The sequence below is a fragment of the Rhinolophus sinicus genome, chromosome 14 (assembly GCF_057876585.1).
Source record: "Rhinolophus sinicus isolate RSI-liver-muscle chromosome 14, RSI-T2T, whole genome shotgun sequence".
Taxonomy (NCBI): Eukaryota; Metazoa; Chordata; class Mammalia; order Chiroptera; family Rhinolophidae; genus Rhinolophus; species Rhinolophus sinicus.
Window position 1 is genome coordinate 11943976 of NC_142514.1, and position 17761 is coordinate 11961736.

General features: G+C 53.2%; 1 protein-coding gene across 1 annotated transcript in view; it reads left to right on the forward strand.

Moving 5' to 3' along the window:
• Nucleotides 1-5497: 5497 nt before the first annotated feature.
• The window catches only part of IGSF21 (immunoglobin superfamily member 21), a 241910-nt gene continuing 229646 nt past the window's right edge, over nt 5498-17761 (forward strand). The window contains exon 1 of the mRNA XM_088790243.1: nt 5498-5950. Within this exon, the coding sequence (XP_088646369.1) occupies nt 5881-5950 (70 nt within the window). The 5' untranslated portion in view covers nt 5498-5880. The remainder of the gene's footprint in view (nt 5951-17761) is intronic.

The following is a 17761-nucleotide window of genomic DNA, read 5'->3' on the forward strand; positions in this document are numbered from 1 at the left end:
CCCCCATTCCCCTTCCACAGGTGAGGAAATCAAAGCACAGGGATGAGAAGTAATTTTCTCAAGTTCTTAGAGCAAATCCTTCCTCCCTCCTTCCCTCCCAATCCTCCCTCCCTCCTTTCTTTCCTCCCTTCCTTCTTCCCTTTCTGTCCTTCCTCCTTCCCCCTTCCTTCCTTCCTTCCTTCCTTCCTTCCTTCCTTCCTTCCTTCCTTCCTTCCTTCCTTCCTTCCTTCCTTCTTTCCTACCAAATTCAGTAATACAGGAAGAAGTACAAATCTTGCTGATGCTTTCTAATCTTGATTCATCCACCCACTCCTTCATCCATGTGCTCATCCACCCATCAATACTTTCTCTAATCCATCTGTCTACACACCCACCCACCGTCACCCATTCACCAGCCACCCACCCTTCTATCTTTCCATCTGTTCTGCCACCCACCCACCATCGACCCATCCATTCATCCACGTATCTACCCAATATTTCTTACATCAATGTATCCATTCATCCATCCATCCAATCCTTCTTTCACCTATTGATCTTTCTATTCATCAATCTCCCTTCCTTCCAGCCATTCACTCAACTCTTGGTCGAGCACCTACCACAAGTAATGAAGAGATGACTTGGCTTTGGTTCTTGTCCTCATGTGTCTTACAGTCTCAGACATACATGAGAGCAAAGTGACCTCTGGGCCTCAGTTTTGTTGCTATTGTTGTTGTTGGTGGTGGTCTATTTGGGGGAATTAAAAACAGAACCTGCCTCATAGGATTATGTAGAGAATTCAATGAATTAATACAAGCTAAGAGCTCAGGACAGCACCTGGTACGTGGTAAGTGCTCAATAAATCCATCACTTGACAGTGGTTGCTGTTATTCTTGTTATCCTTACTGCGACTACTGCTCTTACTATGGTCATTTAGGAAGAGATCGGACTTGTCCAGGGCTAGAGAAACATCTCCCATCCATCCTGTGATCTACAGACTCTTGCTCATGAGATGTTAATAGGTATTTATGCAAAGATGGTTCTGGGGCCAAACGAGTTTGGGTTTCAAGCAAATAAAACTGAAAAACTCTGCAGGATTTCGAATAGTCTTTGATATACTCATGCAAATAGTAAATCCCCAAGAAGTGGGGGAGTGGCCTACTATACAGCATGGCTCAAATATATTTAACTGTGGAACCCTCTTTGCAGGAATGCTTATTACAAATTTGCAAAGCAAATGATTAGTGGGACCCAGTTTTGGAATGTTGATTTCCAGTCTTGACCTTCTTCTCTCTGCCCTTGCTGGTCCCCGGGGTTTAACATCCTGACACTGACTCCTTCGCAGGGTCCAGCTCCTTTCTCTGGGCCTGTAATGCTGAGGCCCATTCAGTCATCCACAGCCTCTGCGTCCCCATGGAAAACCTGCGGGGGCCCTCCTGTGGGAAGACATGCTAGAGCTGGAGCTTGGGAGTCCAGGTGGGGCTGAGGTCCATTAAGGACACAGTTTGGACTTAATTCCAAGTGACCGACTCCATATCGATTTGGGTCACCAGTGTTATGGCGTCACTTTCAGTTGCGTTTAATTTAAGCAAACGGTGAAAGACTCGGTCCTGTCTGGGATGTGATCTGTTTGATGTTTAATTTCCAGCACGGAGAGGCGGAGGCTGAGGTAGGAGGAAGCCAAGAAGCCTACCTCAGGACTGTATGAGTGGGGAGGAGGGGAGAGAGAAAGGCGGGGGGGCGGGAAGAGAGAGAGAGAGAGAGAGAGAGAGAGAGAGAGAGAGAGAGAGAGAGAGAGAGAAATAAAAAGAAAGAAAGAATACATGTGTGGATCTCTGGAATCCACATTCCAGCATTCCTCTATCTTAGCCATTTTGGGCAATTCTTTTCACTTCTCCAAGACTTAGTTTACTTATCAGTAAGTTGGGCATATGTAAAGCTGCCACAGAGGGCTCTTAGGATTAAATGAGATGAGAGAGGTGGGTCACACTGAGCTTAGGAAAGATTTTTGTTGTTGTTGTTATCTCCTTTCTCATTGAAATACTCGCTTCCAGGGAATGTGTACTTTTGTGTGTGCCTGTGTGTGTGTGCCATGTCATGTGTGTATGCATGTATCTTGGCCTGGAAGAGTATTTAAGAGCGCTGGCCTCTTCCTGGGTTCAAATCTGGCTGTATCACTAACTGTGTTGTACTGGGCAAGTTGCTCAGTTTCTCTGTGCCTCAGCTTTCTCATCTGTAAAATAAGAATAATGAGAGCACCAACCTCAGATGTTATTAGGAAGATTCAATGAGTGCCTGGCATAGGAAAAGCACTTTCATAAATGCTTACGACTCAGCATCATTCTCAAACTTCACGGGAGGGTCTTCCCCAGCCAAGAGAGTCCATCCTTTTGGAAGCCAGGCTGTGGGAGGTAATAATATACCTAATCCCCCCCCTCCTGAAAACAAACAAACTAGAGGTCACAGAGGACCCCTTTGACCTTTGGGGGTGTTCCCTAGGGTCAGGAGAAGAGAAACTTGCTTTGTGCTATAGCGCCCTCTGTTGGGAGAGCCTAGCTCAGCACCATGGACAGAGGCAGGCTGGGGACGGACAGCCACACCTTCGCCCCCAGGAGGTCCAAGACTCCTGCTCAGCTAGTGCCCAAAGAGGAGGCATGTCCCGCTGTGACTCATGGGTCTGAGTGCCAGGACTGCGAAGTGGAGGCCATGCTGCTGGCGGCCCATCCATTAGAAGACAGGAGCCAAGGGATGTTAAACAAATTAAAAGCCTGTGGCCGCCCTGGGTGACTTTTCCTTTGGCTAAGTCACCCTGTTCCCTCTGCTGATTGTGCCTCTCAGTGCTTGGACTATGCCTTTCTTGGGGCAAAAGAAAGATTCTGAGGCTGTGTTTTATAAAACAGGAACTAAGAGAATGGGCTCCCCAAAAGGGTTCCGGAGGCGGCAGAATTACTATGAGCAATTACCATATGGTAATAAATACGCACATCGCAGCCGAACCTCTTTTGGGAAACCAACTGTGCACCTGGGCAGGGTGTCCTTTCCCTGAATGTGCAATCCAGGGGGGTGTTGGTTCTCTGAAGAGGTTCCTGCCACAGGATGCCTGCTAGCACCTGCCAAGTGGCAGCCTCCTGCTAAGAGCTGAGGAATGGAGTGGATATAGCAAAGTGCCCTGCCCTCATTCCTCCATCCATCCATCCATCCAACAAATACTTATTAATGGCCTACTATGAGCCAGGAACTGACTAGGAAGACCAACAATTATAATACAGAGTGATCTTAAAAGAGAGTGAGAATGATTCGGAAGTCCTGGGGCTGAAGGAAAATTAACTGAGGTTATCACCATCCCCCTCCTGGTCCAATCGTTGGCCCTAGGAGGCAACCCTCCCTTGGCTGGCTCTCAAACCTTTTTTCCTTCTTGCTAGATGTCATTCACAGCTGGCATGATGGAGGTGACTCTCTAGCCCCTTCCTGCTGCTCCCTGAGGATTTTTTCCCCCAGCTGGTATGGACCCATGGTGGGGGAGGGAGCTGGAATCTCACCTGACCCCTGGCTCTCCTCTATAATGGCTGAGCTGCAGTGAGTGCCGTCAGGAAGCCTCACCTATTAAGGCTTCATCTGGCAAACTGTTGCCTGTCCACCTGCCTGGCTGCACTCTGATTTGCAGGGGGGCCCACAGCAGAAATGCCCACACAGTGATGTCTGGCATTGGCCTGAGAACTCAGACCAACCTGCCAGGATGAAGGTCTTCCCAGCTTGACACTGGTCCCCAATCAGGAAGTTCCTTCCACAGATAGCTTGGCATCTGGGATGGATTTGGGTTCTGTTGGCTTTTTCCTGGGCCAGAGGTGGTAGGAACAGGGAGGGGCAGGGAGGCGGCAGTCAGGGACTGTGCCCCAGGGCATGGCTGGATCATCCCAAAAAGTGGTTGTGGGGGGAGAGATGACCTCACGCTGACCCTCAGCAACTTGGAGAAGGGGACACCTGGGGGGGCAGGAAGTGAGAGGGAGCAAAGAACAGCCAGCCAAAGGGAAAGAAAGGGCCTAAGTCTCTGGTGTTCAAGCCTTCCCCAGCCCAATCAGCCTGGCAGCCAATTAGTCGGATTCAAAAAAAAACCATGTAGGGACAAACTGTAATCAAACACCTGTTTATAAGGGTTTATTATCATCATTATTATTATTTTACTGAGAAGATCCTTCTAAAGCCTGTCAGGTGAACGTTTGCTTTCAGATCTTCATAAATGCAAATCACTCCTTCTCTGGGGCTGGCAGGCCTGAGCTGCAGCAGAGCTGCCTTGGGAAGGCTTGGAGAGGGCAGATGGAGGAAGCCGCTCCCTGCCATAGGGCATTTCTGCACAGGGCGCCCCAAGAGGCAGATTAGAACCACCCACTGCCCACCCTACTCCCTACATCCCCTCAAAGGGCTGCTGGAGATGGAACTGGCTATGTACCCATTGCCCATCTAGGTAAACAGAGCAACCTGACAGAGTGAGGGAACCTGGGAATTCTCCATGGAATGTTGTAGAAAGAACAGTGGGTCAAGAGCCAGAGACTGGCATTCTGATCCCAGTCCTGACCCTGGCTGGGGGGTCCTTTCTGGGCCTCAGCTTGCCAATCTCCTGGATTCTTGCCATGGTGAAATTCCATGCTCTGAACGTCCCCATCTAACCTCACCCCCAGCCCACCTCGAGTGCTAGAGTGTCTCTCCCCACCTAGCTAACCTCAAGGCCCAGAGCCAGGCCTGAGGCTCAATGGTGTGTGTGTGTGTGTGTGTGTGTGTGTGTGTGTGTGTGTGTGTTGGTGGCAGGATAATGATATGATACAAGTCCCAAATCCCACTTCTCTGGCTTGGGACGGAAAAGGAATCCGGCCTGCCCAAAAGGTGAAAACACGATCCCTACCAGGGGGAAACAACCAATTCCTTACTCATTCCAAGCTATTCTTGGAAAAAAGGACAAAACATATCCCATTTCCGTGGGTTCCTGGAGGAGGGCACCCATAATTCGGGAACTTTCAGAACACTGATGGCCCTGATCTTTCCCACTAAGGGCATTCATAGGTGGCAAGGCCAGTACTCCCGGGCCACACCCTGCCCACTTGCTCCGGGATGGATGGCATCTCTCACGGAGGCTGCCTGCCTCCCTCAGCCTAGGGGTGCGGGGTGATCCCAGGGATGGGATCAGGTGGAAGGGAATCCGATGGGGCTTGGCTTCTGGAGGGCGAGGGAGCTCAGTCAGCTAGGTGACGGTCGGGAAGCTAAGGGCAGCAATCCAGTTGTGAGGTGGGGAACCTGGGGGGGGAGAGGGGGTGGGAGACCGGTAGGAAGGGGAGGGGACCGGGATGGGACAGCTCTCCTCCCTGCAATAAATCGGCTTAGCAGAGGAGAACCGAACAGCCCAGAAAGGATTAAAGAAAAGTCTGTATAATACAGCGGAGAGCGCGACGAGGGAAGGGCGGGGAGGGCGGGGGGGGGGGGGGGGCGGGGAGAGGGGGAAGGAGGGAGGGAGGGCGCGGGGAGGGGGGCGCTCGCGCCGCCGGGAGAGGCGAGCGCGAGGCAGAGAGAGCGCGATTCAGCTCCAAACTCCCGCGCTGCCGCGCATCCGACTCCGGGCCGCGCTGGGTGCCGCTCGCACTCGGGGAGCCGGGAACCAGCAGCCGCGGCTCGCCGGGAGGACGCCCTGAGCGCGAGAGTCGCAGCGCCCCGCAGAGCCTGAGCTGAGTCGAGCCGGGTGCTCGGGCTGCCCGGCCGCGGCGGCATGGGGGCGCCCCCGCGGCGCCCCGCGCTGTTCTCTACGGTCTCGGCCGGTGGCCGGAGGCAGGAGCGCGCCTGAGCCCATGGCGAGGGGACCTGCAGCCGCCGCCTCCTTCACCTCCGCCGCCCCGCCACCGCCGCCAGCGCCCCGGCACCATGCGAGCCGCCCCGAGCCTCCGCCACTGCGTCTGCCTGCTGCTCGCCGCGATTCTGGACCTGGCGCGCGGTGAGTGCGCGGGCGCCTGGCTGGAGCCCCGGCGGGGGACGTGCGCGGGGGCGGGCCGCCGGGGAGGGGCGCGGGCTGGGGTCGCTCCGGGGAGGCTCCGGGTGCGGGCGTCGGTCGTGGCGTGGGGGTCTGTGGAGCTGCTCTGCTTGGCGAGCGAGGGAGGATTTCCCCTCTGGGTCTGCGATAGTGTGTGTGTGTGTGTGTGTGTGTGTGTGTGTGTGTGTGTACAAGCGTGTGTCTTTGTTGCGTCTATGTGTGAGGGTGTCCGGGAAGGAGCTGGTGTGGAGAGGGTGCGGGAGTGTATTTAGAGGTGTGAGTGTGTGTGATAGTGTGAGTGAGCGAGTGTCTGGAGGGGTGTTTGAGTGTGTCCGTTACACGGAGGTGTGTGTGTGAGAGTGTGAGCGAGAGTGTTTGGGGGTGTGAGCGGGTGCCAGCTTCTCAATGAGGGTGTGAAGTGTGTGAGCTTCAGTCATTGTATGTGTGAGCGTGTTAAAGGGTGGGTATGTGAGGTGTGGCGTTTCACGCGTGTCCCAAGTGCGGGTCTCTTGAGGGGTGTGTGACAGCAGATGACTATTTCTGTGGAGGCAAGCGAGCGTGCATAGGAGGTGAGAATGTGACCCTTGGGCCAGAGTGTGTATCTGGGATGTGTGGATGGGGGTTATGTTGCTTCGTGGGCTGAGAGTATGTGTGCTTGCGATGGAGCGTGTGTTTCTAGTGTGGGGAGAGGTATGGACTCGTCGTGGGGGCACAGGAGGTGTGAGCAGCGGTGTGTGTGTCCCGCCTGGACTTGGTCCCCGCTAGTCTGAATCGGCTGGAAGGAGGATAAGCCGAGCTCTCCGTGGCTTCGCAGCTCCGGGGTCCCGGGTTGGCTGCCGCCTCCGTGGCTCCCGCCTGACGCCTCCGGCTGGTGGTTCTTAAATGCTGCGGGAGCCGAACCTAGCGACTCCGGCACCTTTTGGTCAGTGAACCCACATACTAGCGTCGAGCCCAACGGGAGGGAGGCGGGACCAGCGAAGAGTCTCGGGCAAGGAGACGAGAGGGTTCGCGCCCAAGACTGCCCCCCCCAAGCCTAGTGCCAAACCTGAGTGCCTAGACTCCAGTGGGTCAGGAGTCACAGCCTGGTTCCGAGGCGGAGGAGGAAAGGGACGCGGGGTGCCAAAAAGTAGCCCATGTGACCAGTAATGTCTCAGGCCCTACCAACCCCAACTGGGTGATGGAAGTGTGTGTGTTGGGGGGTCAACTCTGTCCTCTGTGGTATGCCCTGCCCTAATTGGAGGTGCCTAACCAGACTCTGAAAGTGCCTGCCAGGAAGGGGTGCCCCCCTCCCCCGCAATAACCGCGCCCGCTTCTACCCGGAGGTCCTTGGAGAGTGCTGGGTCTGCGGATGCCAGAAGCTGCAGAATTTGATTGAGTCTGAATGGTGGTCCTGCTGACAGAAAGGGGGGAGAGGTTGGGTAACCCAGAAGGAATGCAAGCTCTGTACTTTGTCCCCCATCCTTGGAACAAGAGACCTTTCAAAGTGGATCAAAATCTGCCCCCAACTTTGGGGTGAGGGCTCCCTCGCTCGGATGTCTCTGGAGGGTTATACGGGGAGGTGGAGCTGGGGGGAGGTCCCGGGTCCAGTGCTACGCAGAGGGCACTGGGCTTTGTTGAAACGCATTGGAGCCCTCACCTGGACATTGCAGGGAGCGAGGGATGGGAGTTAGAAGCAGGAGGGGAGCACCCCTTCCCCCCCGGAATGCGTAGAACCAGGGACGCGGCAGGAGAGGGGATGGTGAAGAGGGGTGGGAAAGGCTTTGGTGGGAAACCCGCTCCGTCAGGACTCCACCCTGTGAGCCCCCGGAACATGTGAGCAGCGGTCTTCGGGCTACAGAGCTGTGGAAAGCTGCTCCCTCATCCCGGCACCCCTGTTCCCGTCGCCCACCTCTGCAGGCTGTCGGAAGCGGGGTTGGGGGGGGTTGGGTCCCAGGGGTGAGAGTATCTGGGCGGGGGTGCCAGCGTGGCCCTTGAGCTCCACTGCTTACGGTGAAGGATGAGCTCCGACGGGATCGCGGACCAGAAACTTTCTGAGCTGGGGGCGTGGGCGGGGGTCTGGTACCACCCGGGAGCAGTCTCTCCTTCGCAGAGGAGAGGAGTGCACAAGGGCAGGGTCCCTCCTTCCCCCTTCCAAGTCAGTGCCCACAAGGGGGCGGGGATACAAGAAGGGTTCGTGAGAGATGCAAGAGGCCAGCTTGCCGGAGGAGGGCGCCCTTCTGGGATGTGACCGAGAGCCGTGCACCTGGCAGTTGGCTCTGCCGGGACACCTGCCAGGAACTGCCTCGGAGAGCGGGGAGGGTAGAGTCTAGAGCAAGTATTCAGAAACATGCCTGCCTAGTAGAGGGCGATGGCGATTACTACAAGGGAGGGGCATGGCCAGTGCGCTCTGGCTTGTTCTGCCAGTTTGGGTCGCAGAGCAAAGAGACTCAACTTTGGAGAGGTGGGTCTGTGCGTTGGGAAGAAAAAAGAATTCCCTGCACACTTGACTGCCTAGGCAGGAAGTTCCTGCCCCTGTCTCTCTACTCCCCAGTATCTGACTCCACAGAAGAGAAACCCACACTTCTCTGGTCTCCCTGATCACGCAGGAGCGCCTAAATGGTGTTTTTAACGCCTCAGGCCCCAGCTTACCGGGCCTGGGCACTTCTGGGAAGGAAGTCCTACACTTGGGCCTGTACAGTGGCCCAGAAAAGAGGGAGCGTCGGGGGTTGGGGTTTTGGGGAGCAGGGAGAGAATGGTTCTTGGACCTGCCTCATTCGGTCGTAGTAAATTGTCTGTGAAGAGTATAGAGGCCCAGTTAGGTGGAGACAAAGTCCCCATCCAGAGGTCCTGCAGTTCTCTCTTCGCAGACGCCTGTCCCCAGGTGGGTTGGATGGGGGTGGCTGGCTCAGCTGGGCTGCAGCATTGAGACTGCGGGAGCTGTGCTCCCGTGAGCTGCTGTGACCACTTTATATATTTATCTTCCCTCCCCACCCCCACCCCACGCCTGGGGCTGGAGAGGGCTCCAGCACCGCAGGGCTCCTTCTCAGCCCTAGACTGCTGTATTAAGGGGCCGCCGTGTGCAGGCTGCTCCGCCCCAGCTCCTCAGCCGCCCTGACCCCACCCCAGCCACAAACTCCACCCCCTTCTCACCCCAGATGCAAGCCAGAGTCCCCCTCCTCCCCCAAAGGTTGAAGTGGCTTTTCATTTTTAAGCGCAGAGAATGTTAGAGCTGGAAGGGACTTCCAGGATCAGGTACTTCAGTGGTTCTGAAACTTCTATTTTATTTTTTTAGCAGGAGAACCCTCCTAGAGTAGGAACTGATTACCTCCCGCCCCCAAATCCTAATGCCTCAGGCAAGAGGATAGGTACAAAAGGAGAGCTGCCCTTGTCCATGCAATGATGAGACTCCGCAACACACGCTCCTTCCACACAAGTCTCTAACAAAGATCGCTCGTTGCCTATATCATAGCGGGATCTTTGCTTTTGTAATAGTCACAGTTCTGTGGATCAGCTGCAATGTGTCCAGCACATGCTCCCTGCTTCACAGTCCTCATGCACGATGGGCTTCAGCTCCTTTTGTCACAGTTTAGGAAGTGAGGTTCAGGGTTTTAAGATTTGTTCATGACAGGACTACCGCTCCTTCCCGTTGTCATCGGGTCCAGCCCCAGGCTCCCTCTTTTCCTCCGGTGACCCCTCTGGGGAGGCAGAGAAGTCTGTGGGCAGGACCTGTGGACGGGAAAGGTACCAGTGATCCCTTGGATCGGCCTAGCGACCCTGACTTTTCAGAAGGTCTGTCTCACAGACACTTGAACCCGGCTGCAGTTCAGGGGAGGTGGTAGGGGAAGGAGGCTTAGGAGTTGGAGTGACTTACTCAGGTTTCTGGATAAGCAGCAGTCTGTGACTTCAAAGGCAGAAGCCAAACAAAGAGCCGAACAAAGAGGAAGCTGGTTAGTTCTGTTAACTGGGTTTCCTGAGAGCCGTACGTCTCTAACCTGGCGTACCCCCCTGCCCACCTCTGCTACATCCCCAGGCCCCTTGAGATTCATTTATTCATACGCACAACAAATGTTTCTGACTGTGTGCCAGGAACAGTGCTAAGCATGGGGACCGCGGCCCTGAACATGGCAGGGAGTCCCTGCCTTTAGGGTGGGTGTTCAAGCTTTAGTGGAAAACGGATTTTTCACTTAGAGGGAGGAAGGGGCTGTATCTCCAACCCTAACTGAGCTCTCACCAGATGTCAAGCATTGGGCCATGTGATTTGTGGTTCTTGTCTCCTTTAATCCTTACAACCACCCTGAGAGGTAAAATGAGTCTTATTTTGCAGACGAGGAAACTGAGGCTGAGAGAGGCCTCTGAGGTGGCTTGTTCAAGGCCACCCAGCCAGTAAGTGGCGAGCAAAGATTTCGACACAAGACTGTCTGACTCCCTCTGTGTTCTATTGTCTCCCGGTGAGAACGACTGTCAGTCCCTTCCTGGGCTCCAGCCACGTGGACAGCTGCAATGTATCGAATTCCCTGTCTGGATGTTTCACTCCTTCCCAAACCCTCATTGAAATAGAATTATCCAGTGTGTTTTCTGCACACATGGGAGAGGGGGTGTGTCTGAAAGCCATCCTCATCATCAAGAGAGTGAATAGGCATCTGTTGTGGGCGCATCTGAAAAGAGAAAGACCCTAGACAGTGACCCTTATGGGGGCGGGGGGTAGTGAGAGTTTGGGCATGGTCCTGAAGAGATGAATGACAATCCAGGTGGAAATTGGTTGATACCTGCTAGATGCCAAGTGAATTGCTGTCCCCTATAGGAAATTCTTGGGGGAAGAGTAATGACTTGGATGTTAAGGGGATGCTTCAGAGAGGAGGAAGAACTTTCGACCTTGAAGTAAAAAGAGGACATTAATAAGCCAAGGGCTGTGGGGGAAAATGTGCCAGGGAGGGAAACCCATGTGAGCCAAGAGCCGGAGGCAGGACCGTGCAGGGTGGGACCAGCTTGGCTCAAGGCTGTCTCCTTAGAGTCTAGTTGAGACCTGGGGGAAAGAAGAGTGTGATATTACTGGAGGTACAATTTATTGTGCACCTATGGGATACTCTTGATGCATTAAATGCTCTCGGCTGGCCAAACGGGTGTTACATCTCCCATGCACAGGGAAGGATGTTGACCAGAGCCCACCGTCTCCCCACCCCACAGACTCCGCCTGCCTCTGAGGTTTCTGGCCTTCCCTTTACCTCCTCCCCCATTTCTGCCCTTTCTTGGCTCAGAGAGCTGACATCTGCCCTCAGCCAGCACAGACCCTGACTCCCCATAAACCTCCCTCCAGGTCTCAGCTCGCAGACTTCCTACCCTCCACAACTTACCCGGCCCCTGATGACTCAGCTATCCCCCTAAGTGTTGGCAGTGGAACTTTGGCTAACACTCTGTTGAAACAACCCTCCCCTGGGGCTGGATATGGTTGTGGGTTGGTCTCCTTATTGAACAGAGAGCTCTTGAGAGCAGAATCCCTATATCCCTGGCCCTGATGTGGGTTCTGGCTCCGAGCAGGCCTTCAAGATGGGTTTATTGAATGAATGAATGAATGAGGTCTTTCCTGAGCCTGAGGTTCGGTCCAGACACTAGGCCTGGGCCTGTTTCCTGGCCCTGCTCAGTCACCTCTGGAAGTCCCTTCTAGTGTGAGAATGTATCCGATGTCCAGCTCTGCCACCATCATTCACATTGGCATCACGGCTGGCATTTGGGGGATGAGCCAACAGTAGATGGTGGTGGGTAGACCAAAGGACTTCCTCTTCCCTCTGGGTTCTCCTTGGTGGGGGGGACGGGGGTGGTCCTTGATTAGTGATAGGTGGGGTTTGGGGAAGAAAAGAAGGAAGTTAGGAAGTTAGAAAGGAAGGGGAAGGGAAAAACATGCACTGAGCAGCTACTATGTGCCAAGCCCCGTGCCACACAATGTCATAATATATCCTCCCAGAAACTCCCATTTGGGAGATGATGCTCTGCCTGCTTTACAGATGAGGGATGAGGCTTAGAGTGATGCTGTGATTTGCCCCCACTGCTAGTGAGGGGCAGGGCTGCATTCACACCTCGGCGTTGGTTTGCGTATCTCTTCCCAACTCTGAATTGGTCTTCCGTGTGTCCCCGAAAATAAGACCTAGCCGGACCATCAGCTCTAATGCGTCTTTTGGAGCAAAAATTGATTTAAGACCCAATATTATATTATATTAGACCCGGTATTTATTATATTATATTATATTATATTATATTATATTATATTATATTATATTATATTATATTATATTATATTATATTTTTCCCAGTCTTATTTTAATATAATAAATTTTATATTAATTATATTAATTTTTGCTCCGAAAGACGCATTAGAGCTCATGGTCCAGCTAGGTCTTATTTTCGGGGAAACACGGTTGTTGGGTAGCTTGAAATCGCTTAGGGCGGGAACCACCATGGACCAGCAAGGAGTTCTCACCGGGACTGCTCCCTCCCCAGAGCTGGTTGGTAAACATTTGCCGGCACGCCACTGGGCACACCCATCCTTCCTCAATCACTGTCTCTATGGAACAGCTGCCTGGTGTTAACGTACTTTGGTTTCCATCTGCACCGGGTTCAAATCCCGACACGGTCTCTTCCCTGCAGAGTGTGCGAGGGCAAGTCACTACCTCTCTGAGCTGTGGTTTCCTTGTCTTCTGAAAATGGAGGGGGTTGTGGGGTTAAATGAGATAATACATGAGAGCACCTGACAGGTAATTATTGAACCTTAGTCATCAGCCCTTCCCTTTGGGGTCCCCTGGCCTGGAGTGTCTCTGAGGAGGCAGGCAGTGGCCTCGCACTTTCTTCCCCCTCCCCTGGAGGCCGACTTTGGAGCCAAGTCAGGGGCTCCATTCACTTTCATTAATTGAGCAGCTGTCCCAGCCTCGTTCTGGACTGGCAAAGACCTCCCTCAAGGACTTCCAATTCTTGGCAACCCTATACAAACTCATTTGAGAACAATAAAAGGTCATGTGTAATAAATGGCCAATACAGGGATACCAAGCATAAATCCTTGGAGTTTAAAGGGAGTGGCCCAGGGAGACTGTGAGGGAAGGAATCAATCATGACAGGTCAGGAGGGAGCCCCAGGCTGGGGAAGAGCACAGGCAACGGCCTGGAGGTGGGAATCAGAACCTGTCTGGGTGTGTGAGGGTTGGGAGGCAGTGAGGCTGCTGACCTCACCTGAGCATCAGGTATTAATGAGAAGCAGGGAATGAGGCTGGCGTTAGTGGAGGTCGGCGTGCCAGGACAAGGGGTCTGAATTAGAGCCTGGGGTCTATGGGGAGTGGGTGAAGAGAGAGGCATGACATTCCCACATCAGTACTCTAGACAGATTGATTTGCCTTTTCTGGGCCACCTGAAGCTGGAGCCTCCATTGGGTTATAAATGATTGCTCTGGGGTCCCCAAAGAGACAATGGCCTCAAGGAAGAAATACCATAATTTTTAGAGACTGCCCACCTCTTCCCGGGTATCCAGACCTAGCAAAGAGGGAAAACCAGGCCCCTGCCTAAGCCCCACCAAGATGGAACAGCCTAGAATAGGGCTGCTCCAAGGGAGATGGGAGGAGGGGGACCACCTGGGGAGAAGCTCCTAGATGCCCAGGAGCCCAGACCCTCTGGCTCTGGAGGCTGACCAGGGTTCAGATCCCGTCTTCACCACTCAGCCAGCATGTGAACTCAGGTAACCTCATCGCGTTCAGCCTTGATTTGTCCCACTGAGTATGTGGCTGTCATGGTCTCGCAGGTGGGGCATGCTGGGACAGTGAGTCACATGATACGAGGGGTTTGCATGCACCGTGTCTGACACATAGTGAGTGTATGAAAAGTGGCTGCTGCTGTTATCATGGTGGTTAGCTCCCCACCATGTGGTGGGAGCCCCCAACCATGAAGAGGAAGAAGTATTTACAAGCCCCAGTGGCCAGGAGGAGTGGGCATGTTGTAGGTTTCCCACATGGATTCTTCAGGCTTGGAATTACAAAGCATCGGGGCCGGAGGGAGCTGAGAGATTATCTGCACTGTCGCCTTCCTCCCATTTTAAAGCTTAGAAAACTGAGGCCAGAGAGAAGAATGACTGTGCATGATATGGGGGGACATGCCTTCTCCCTTGAGGTCCTGGGGCCCATCCCAGGGCTCAGTCAGGCAGACCCACCACCCTAAGAGCCTTGCATCGGGTAGCAGCAGTGTTCCCCAGACTTGGGTGGCAATCTTGGCAGCACTGCAGTGGGGAGTGACCCCACCCCCAGCCTCATAAATCACAGGAGCCGCTTGGGAGTCGCCAGGGAGAGAAGCAGCTGAGCCATTGGGTTTTTTTGTTCCTTTGCCAAGCTGTTCCCTTTGCCCTTTTGTTTCTCTTTCTGCAGAGGCACTCCGCGCTCCTCTGATGGGGTTGTTTGTCACCAATTGCTGGAGCCTCCATTATCTCCCCAGCACCATCTCTTCCTCTCCTCTCCCTAATGCTGCCCCAGAGGAAGGCGGCGGCCATCACCTGCAGCCCTGGCATCGGGCTGGGCTGGGCGAAGGGGGGCTAGTGCAGGGGCTCTGATGCACTGGTAGAGTGAAGGCAGCCAGAGCGTGGGTGACATCCGCGTCTAGAGCTGGCGCTCACTGCCTGAGCTAGGTTTTGTCAAGTGGGTATTCAGGTTTATACAATAACCCAAGGCCAGGTGCCTGGTTTCACAGAACTAGGTGATAAGTTGCTAATTGTCAGCGGGCATCAATGTCCCAGATGGGCTAAGGGAGTGAGGTGGGGGTGGCGAAGGCAACCAAATCACAAAGGCTGCTTTGTTCCCTTGGGCAGCAGAGAAGTGGGCTGGAGCTCAGCTTGGAGGGGAAGAGGCATCATTGGATGGCAAATTCCTAAGACCCATGCTGACTGAGCGGCCTGGTGGGAGGAGAAATGCAAGGCCCAGAGGGGAGGGGTACTGATTACCTAATGGGGAAGGGTAGTTGTTCCCCGGACAGTCTGAGTTGCAGAGAGAGCAATTTTTTGTTGCAGGAAGCAGTATAATTCCTTCGTGCATTCGTGCGTTCATTCATTCATTCACTCATTGGTTCACTGACTTGTTCATTGGTGAAGCAAATATTAATTAAAAGCTTCCTGGGGGTCAGGCTCTGTGTCATTCTAGAGAGCCAGAGGAGAATGAACAGGCAACCCTTGCCCTCATGGGGTGTACAGTCTAGGCCTCTGCTGTTTGATGGCCACGTGTGAGGACTGACATTTACATTGAAACTAAACAAAGGTGGCTCAGCTTTTATTTAATGGAATTAACCCACATTTATTTCTTCAGTCAAATCAGCCACATTTCAGAAAAGTGCTCACTAGCCACTGGTGGCTGGGGGCTCCTGTGTTGATCGCCCAGATGTAGAGGGGACATTGCTTCCATCATTGTAGAAAGTTCTGTTGCACAGCATGGGCCTAGGGCAGTGGTCGGTTTTAGGTGGGGCCTGCCCACTGGCAATAAATAACGAGGAATTCCAGAGAGGGAGGGCCTTTCCCTGTTTCTTGCTTCTCCCGTCCTTCTAGTTATGCCAAGGAGAAAGCCCCAGGCTGATGCTATCACGTCTTTAACACCCTCTATCACTTGCTAATCTCTTTCCCCAAAAACCCTATTGGTCTGGGGCACATGGCTTCAGCAAGCCAGAGGGAGCAAGACTTTGAATGTCTTTTGTTTTCATTGTAATTCTTTTTCAGTCGCCCTTTGTTTAAGGCGAGTGAGACTGGTTTGCCATTTGGGGCAGTGATTTTAATTCTCTTTTTTAAAAAATGGCTTCTGTAAGTAAAAGAAGTGGGTCGAGTTAAAGAGAAATGTTAAGTACACAGTGGGGCAGGAGCTGGAAGGAGAAATACCCCAACTTCACCCTTATTCTGCCACTGAGTCTCTTGCTGGCATCACCCATTGACCAAATCCAGTTGGAAGTCCATACAGGCTGGCACCCCAGGCACAGAGCCAGTGGAGTGGGGAGGAAAGTGAGCTGGGGAGCAGACAGCAGAGATCTCCCACCATCCTGCTCAGCCTCAGTTTCCCCATCTATAAAATGGGGATTGTGCAATGTAAGAGAGTTGTGGTGATGGTGACAGGAGGCAATGCGTGGTGCTAATAATTGGCCGCTGTTTATATTAATAACAATAGCAGTAATAAAATGCCTACCCTTGTGCCCAATCCTGTGCTCGATGCTAGAGTTTCCTGAGCCAAAAATATGAATATGGGGCTTTAGGAAGATGGGACTGACTTTCCAGGGGCCCATGAATTTGGGAGAACAATGCCGTTCACAGAGAGGAAGCGCCTGCACTCTCCACTGCTGGTATCGACCCCTGCCATGTGTCATCTCTGCTCTAGACCCTTCAGTGTCCCTACAACTCCCCTGTCCCGTGGTCCATCTCGCTGATGAGCCCACCCGAGGGCACACCTATTCGTCATTCCCCAGTCTATTTTCCACTCTGTTTTCCTATGGAGAGGTTCCTTCTCCTGAGATCCACTGAAGTCACCTTTCCTGCCATCCCCATTGGCTCTGACAGTGCACAGCTGGTCCACGCCAGCCAGGAATGGGCTCAGAGCTCCCTCCTACGTGGGGAGGCAGGGGCTCTCCACATCTCAGCTACTCTGAACCCGAGGAGGCTGCTTCCACTCTGGCAGGTGTGGGAGGAAGGAGGACACCTGTGAGTAAGTTAGCCCTTTGCACCACCAGATCTGTACGCTTCACGTGCAAGCTAAAAGTGCACTGCCCCTTTTAGAGAGCTGGGGTCTTCTCCGTGGGGGATATCTGGAGTTCAGGGAGTAGCTGCCTTCTACATAGAAATAACTATTTCTTGGGAAACCTTCCACCAACAGCGCCCTCAGCGCCCAGCTTCACAGTTGGCGGAGGGGACTTGCCTTCTGCCCCTCTATTTTCCTTTGTCCGGCCCTTTTTCCCATCTACCTTGACTGTTCAAATTGACTTTGATGAGGACTAATTTTGCCGGTTGCAATTCATGAGACACTTACACGTTCTGTGCTTTGCTGAGATCGCCGTGACAAATACCAGTGGCAATTTCTTTCCTGGCTCATTCTCTAAAGTGCTCCAGGCAAGACAGAGTGCCCCTGCCCCTCGCCAACATGCCATCTGTTGGCAACACCATCTTCTTGCCCTGCCTGACGCAGGGAGGTCTCAGCCCTGCCCACTGGCTCAGTGGCAGTGTGACCTTTTGGGGTTTGCTCACTGGGGATAAATATTCCTTAGGAAAAATTCTGCCAACAGTCCCCTCGGGTCTCGGTTTCCAAGTTGGCCAAGGTGCCATTCTTTTGTTCAGCCTCCTTTGCATCTACCCGACTGTTCAAATTGCTTTGATGAGGCCACAGTACCCAGATGAATTTGGGGCAATGCCCAAAAGGCTGGCCCTCCTAGTTTGTTGGCTTTGGGGCCTCCATCAGAGCACAGGGGTTTCACCTCTGGCTCCTTGGGCACGGCCCTGAGTCTCAGGGGTAGCTTTTGTCACTCATGACTCTCCTCTCCTTGGGTGGGGGCAGGGCTGCCTGCTGGTTGGCCAGCTCTGGTCTGAGCCTGGGCACACCGCACAGAGGGAACGACTTTTGTCATATGTACCTCCCATCGAATGTTTATTGACATCATAATTTTCTTCAAATCAAGTTTAAATGGATTCCCTCTTTTTTTTTATTGGCTTTGTACAAAGGTATAATGTATAGATTTTTATACTGCATGTATTTTTCTCTTAATTCATATTAAAATAAACATGTGACTATTTGAATTTTAAAAAATGCTTCCCCAC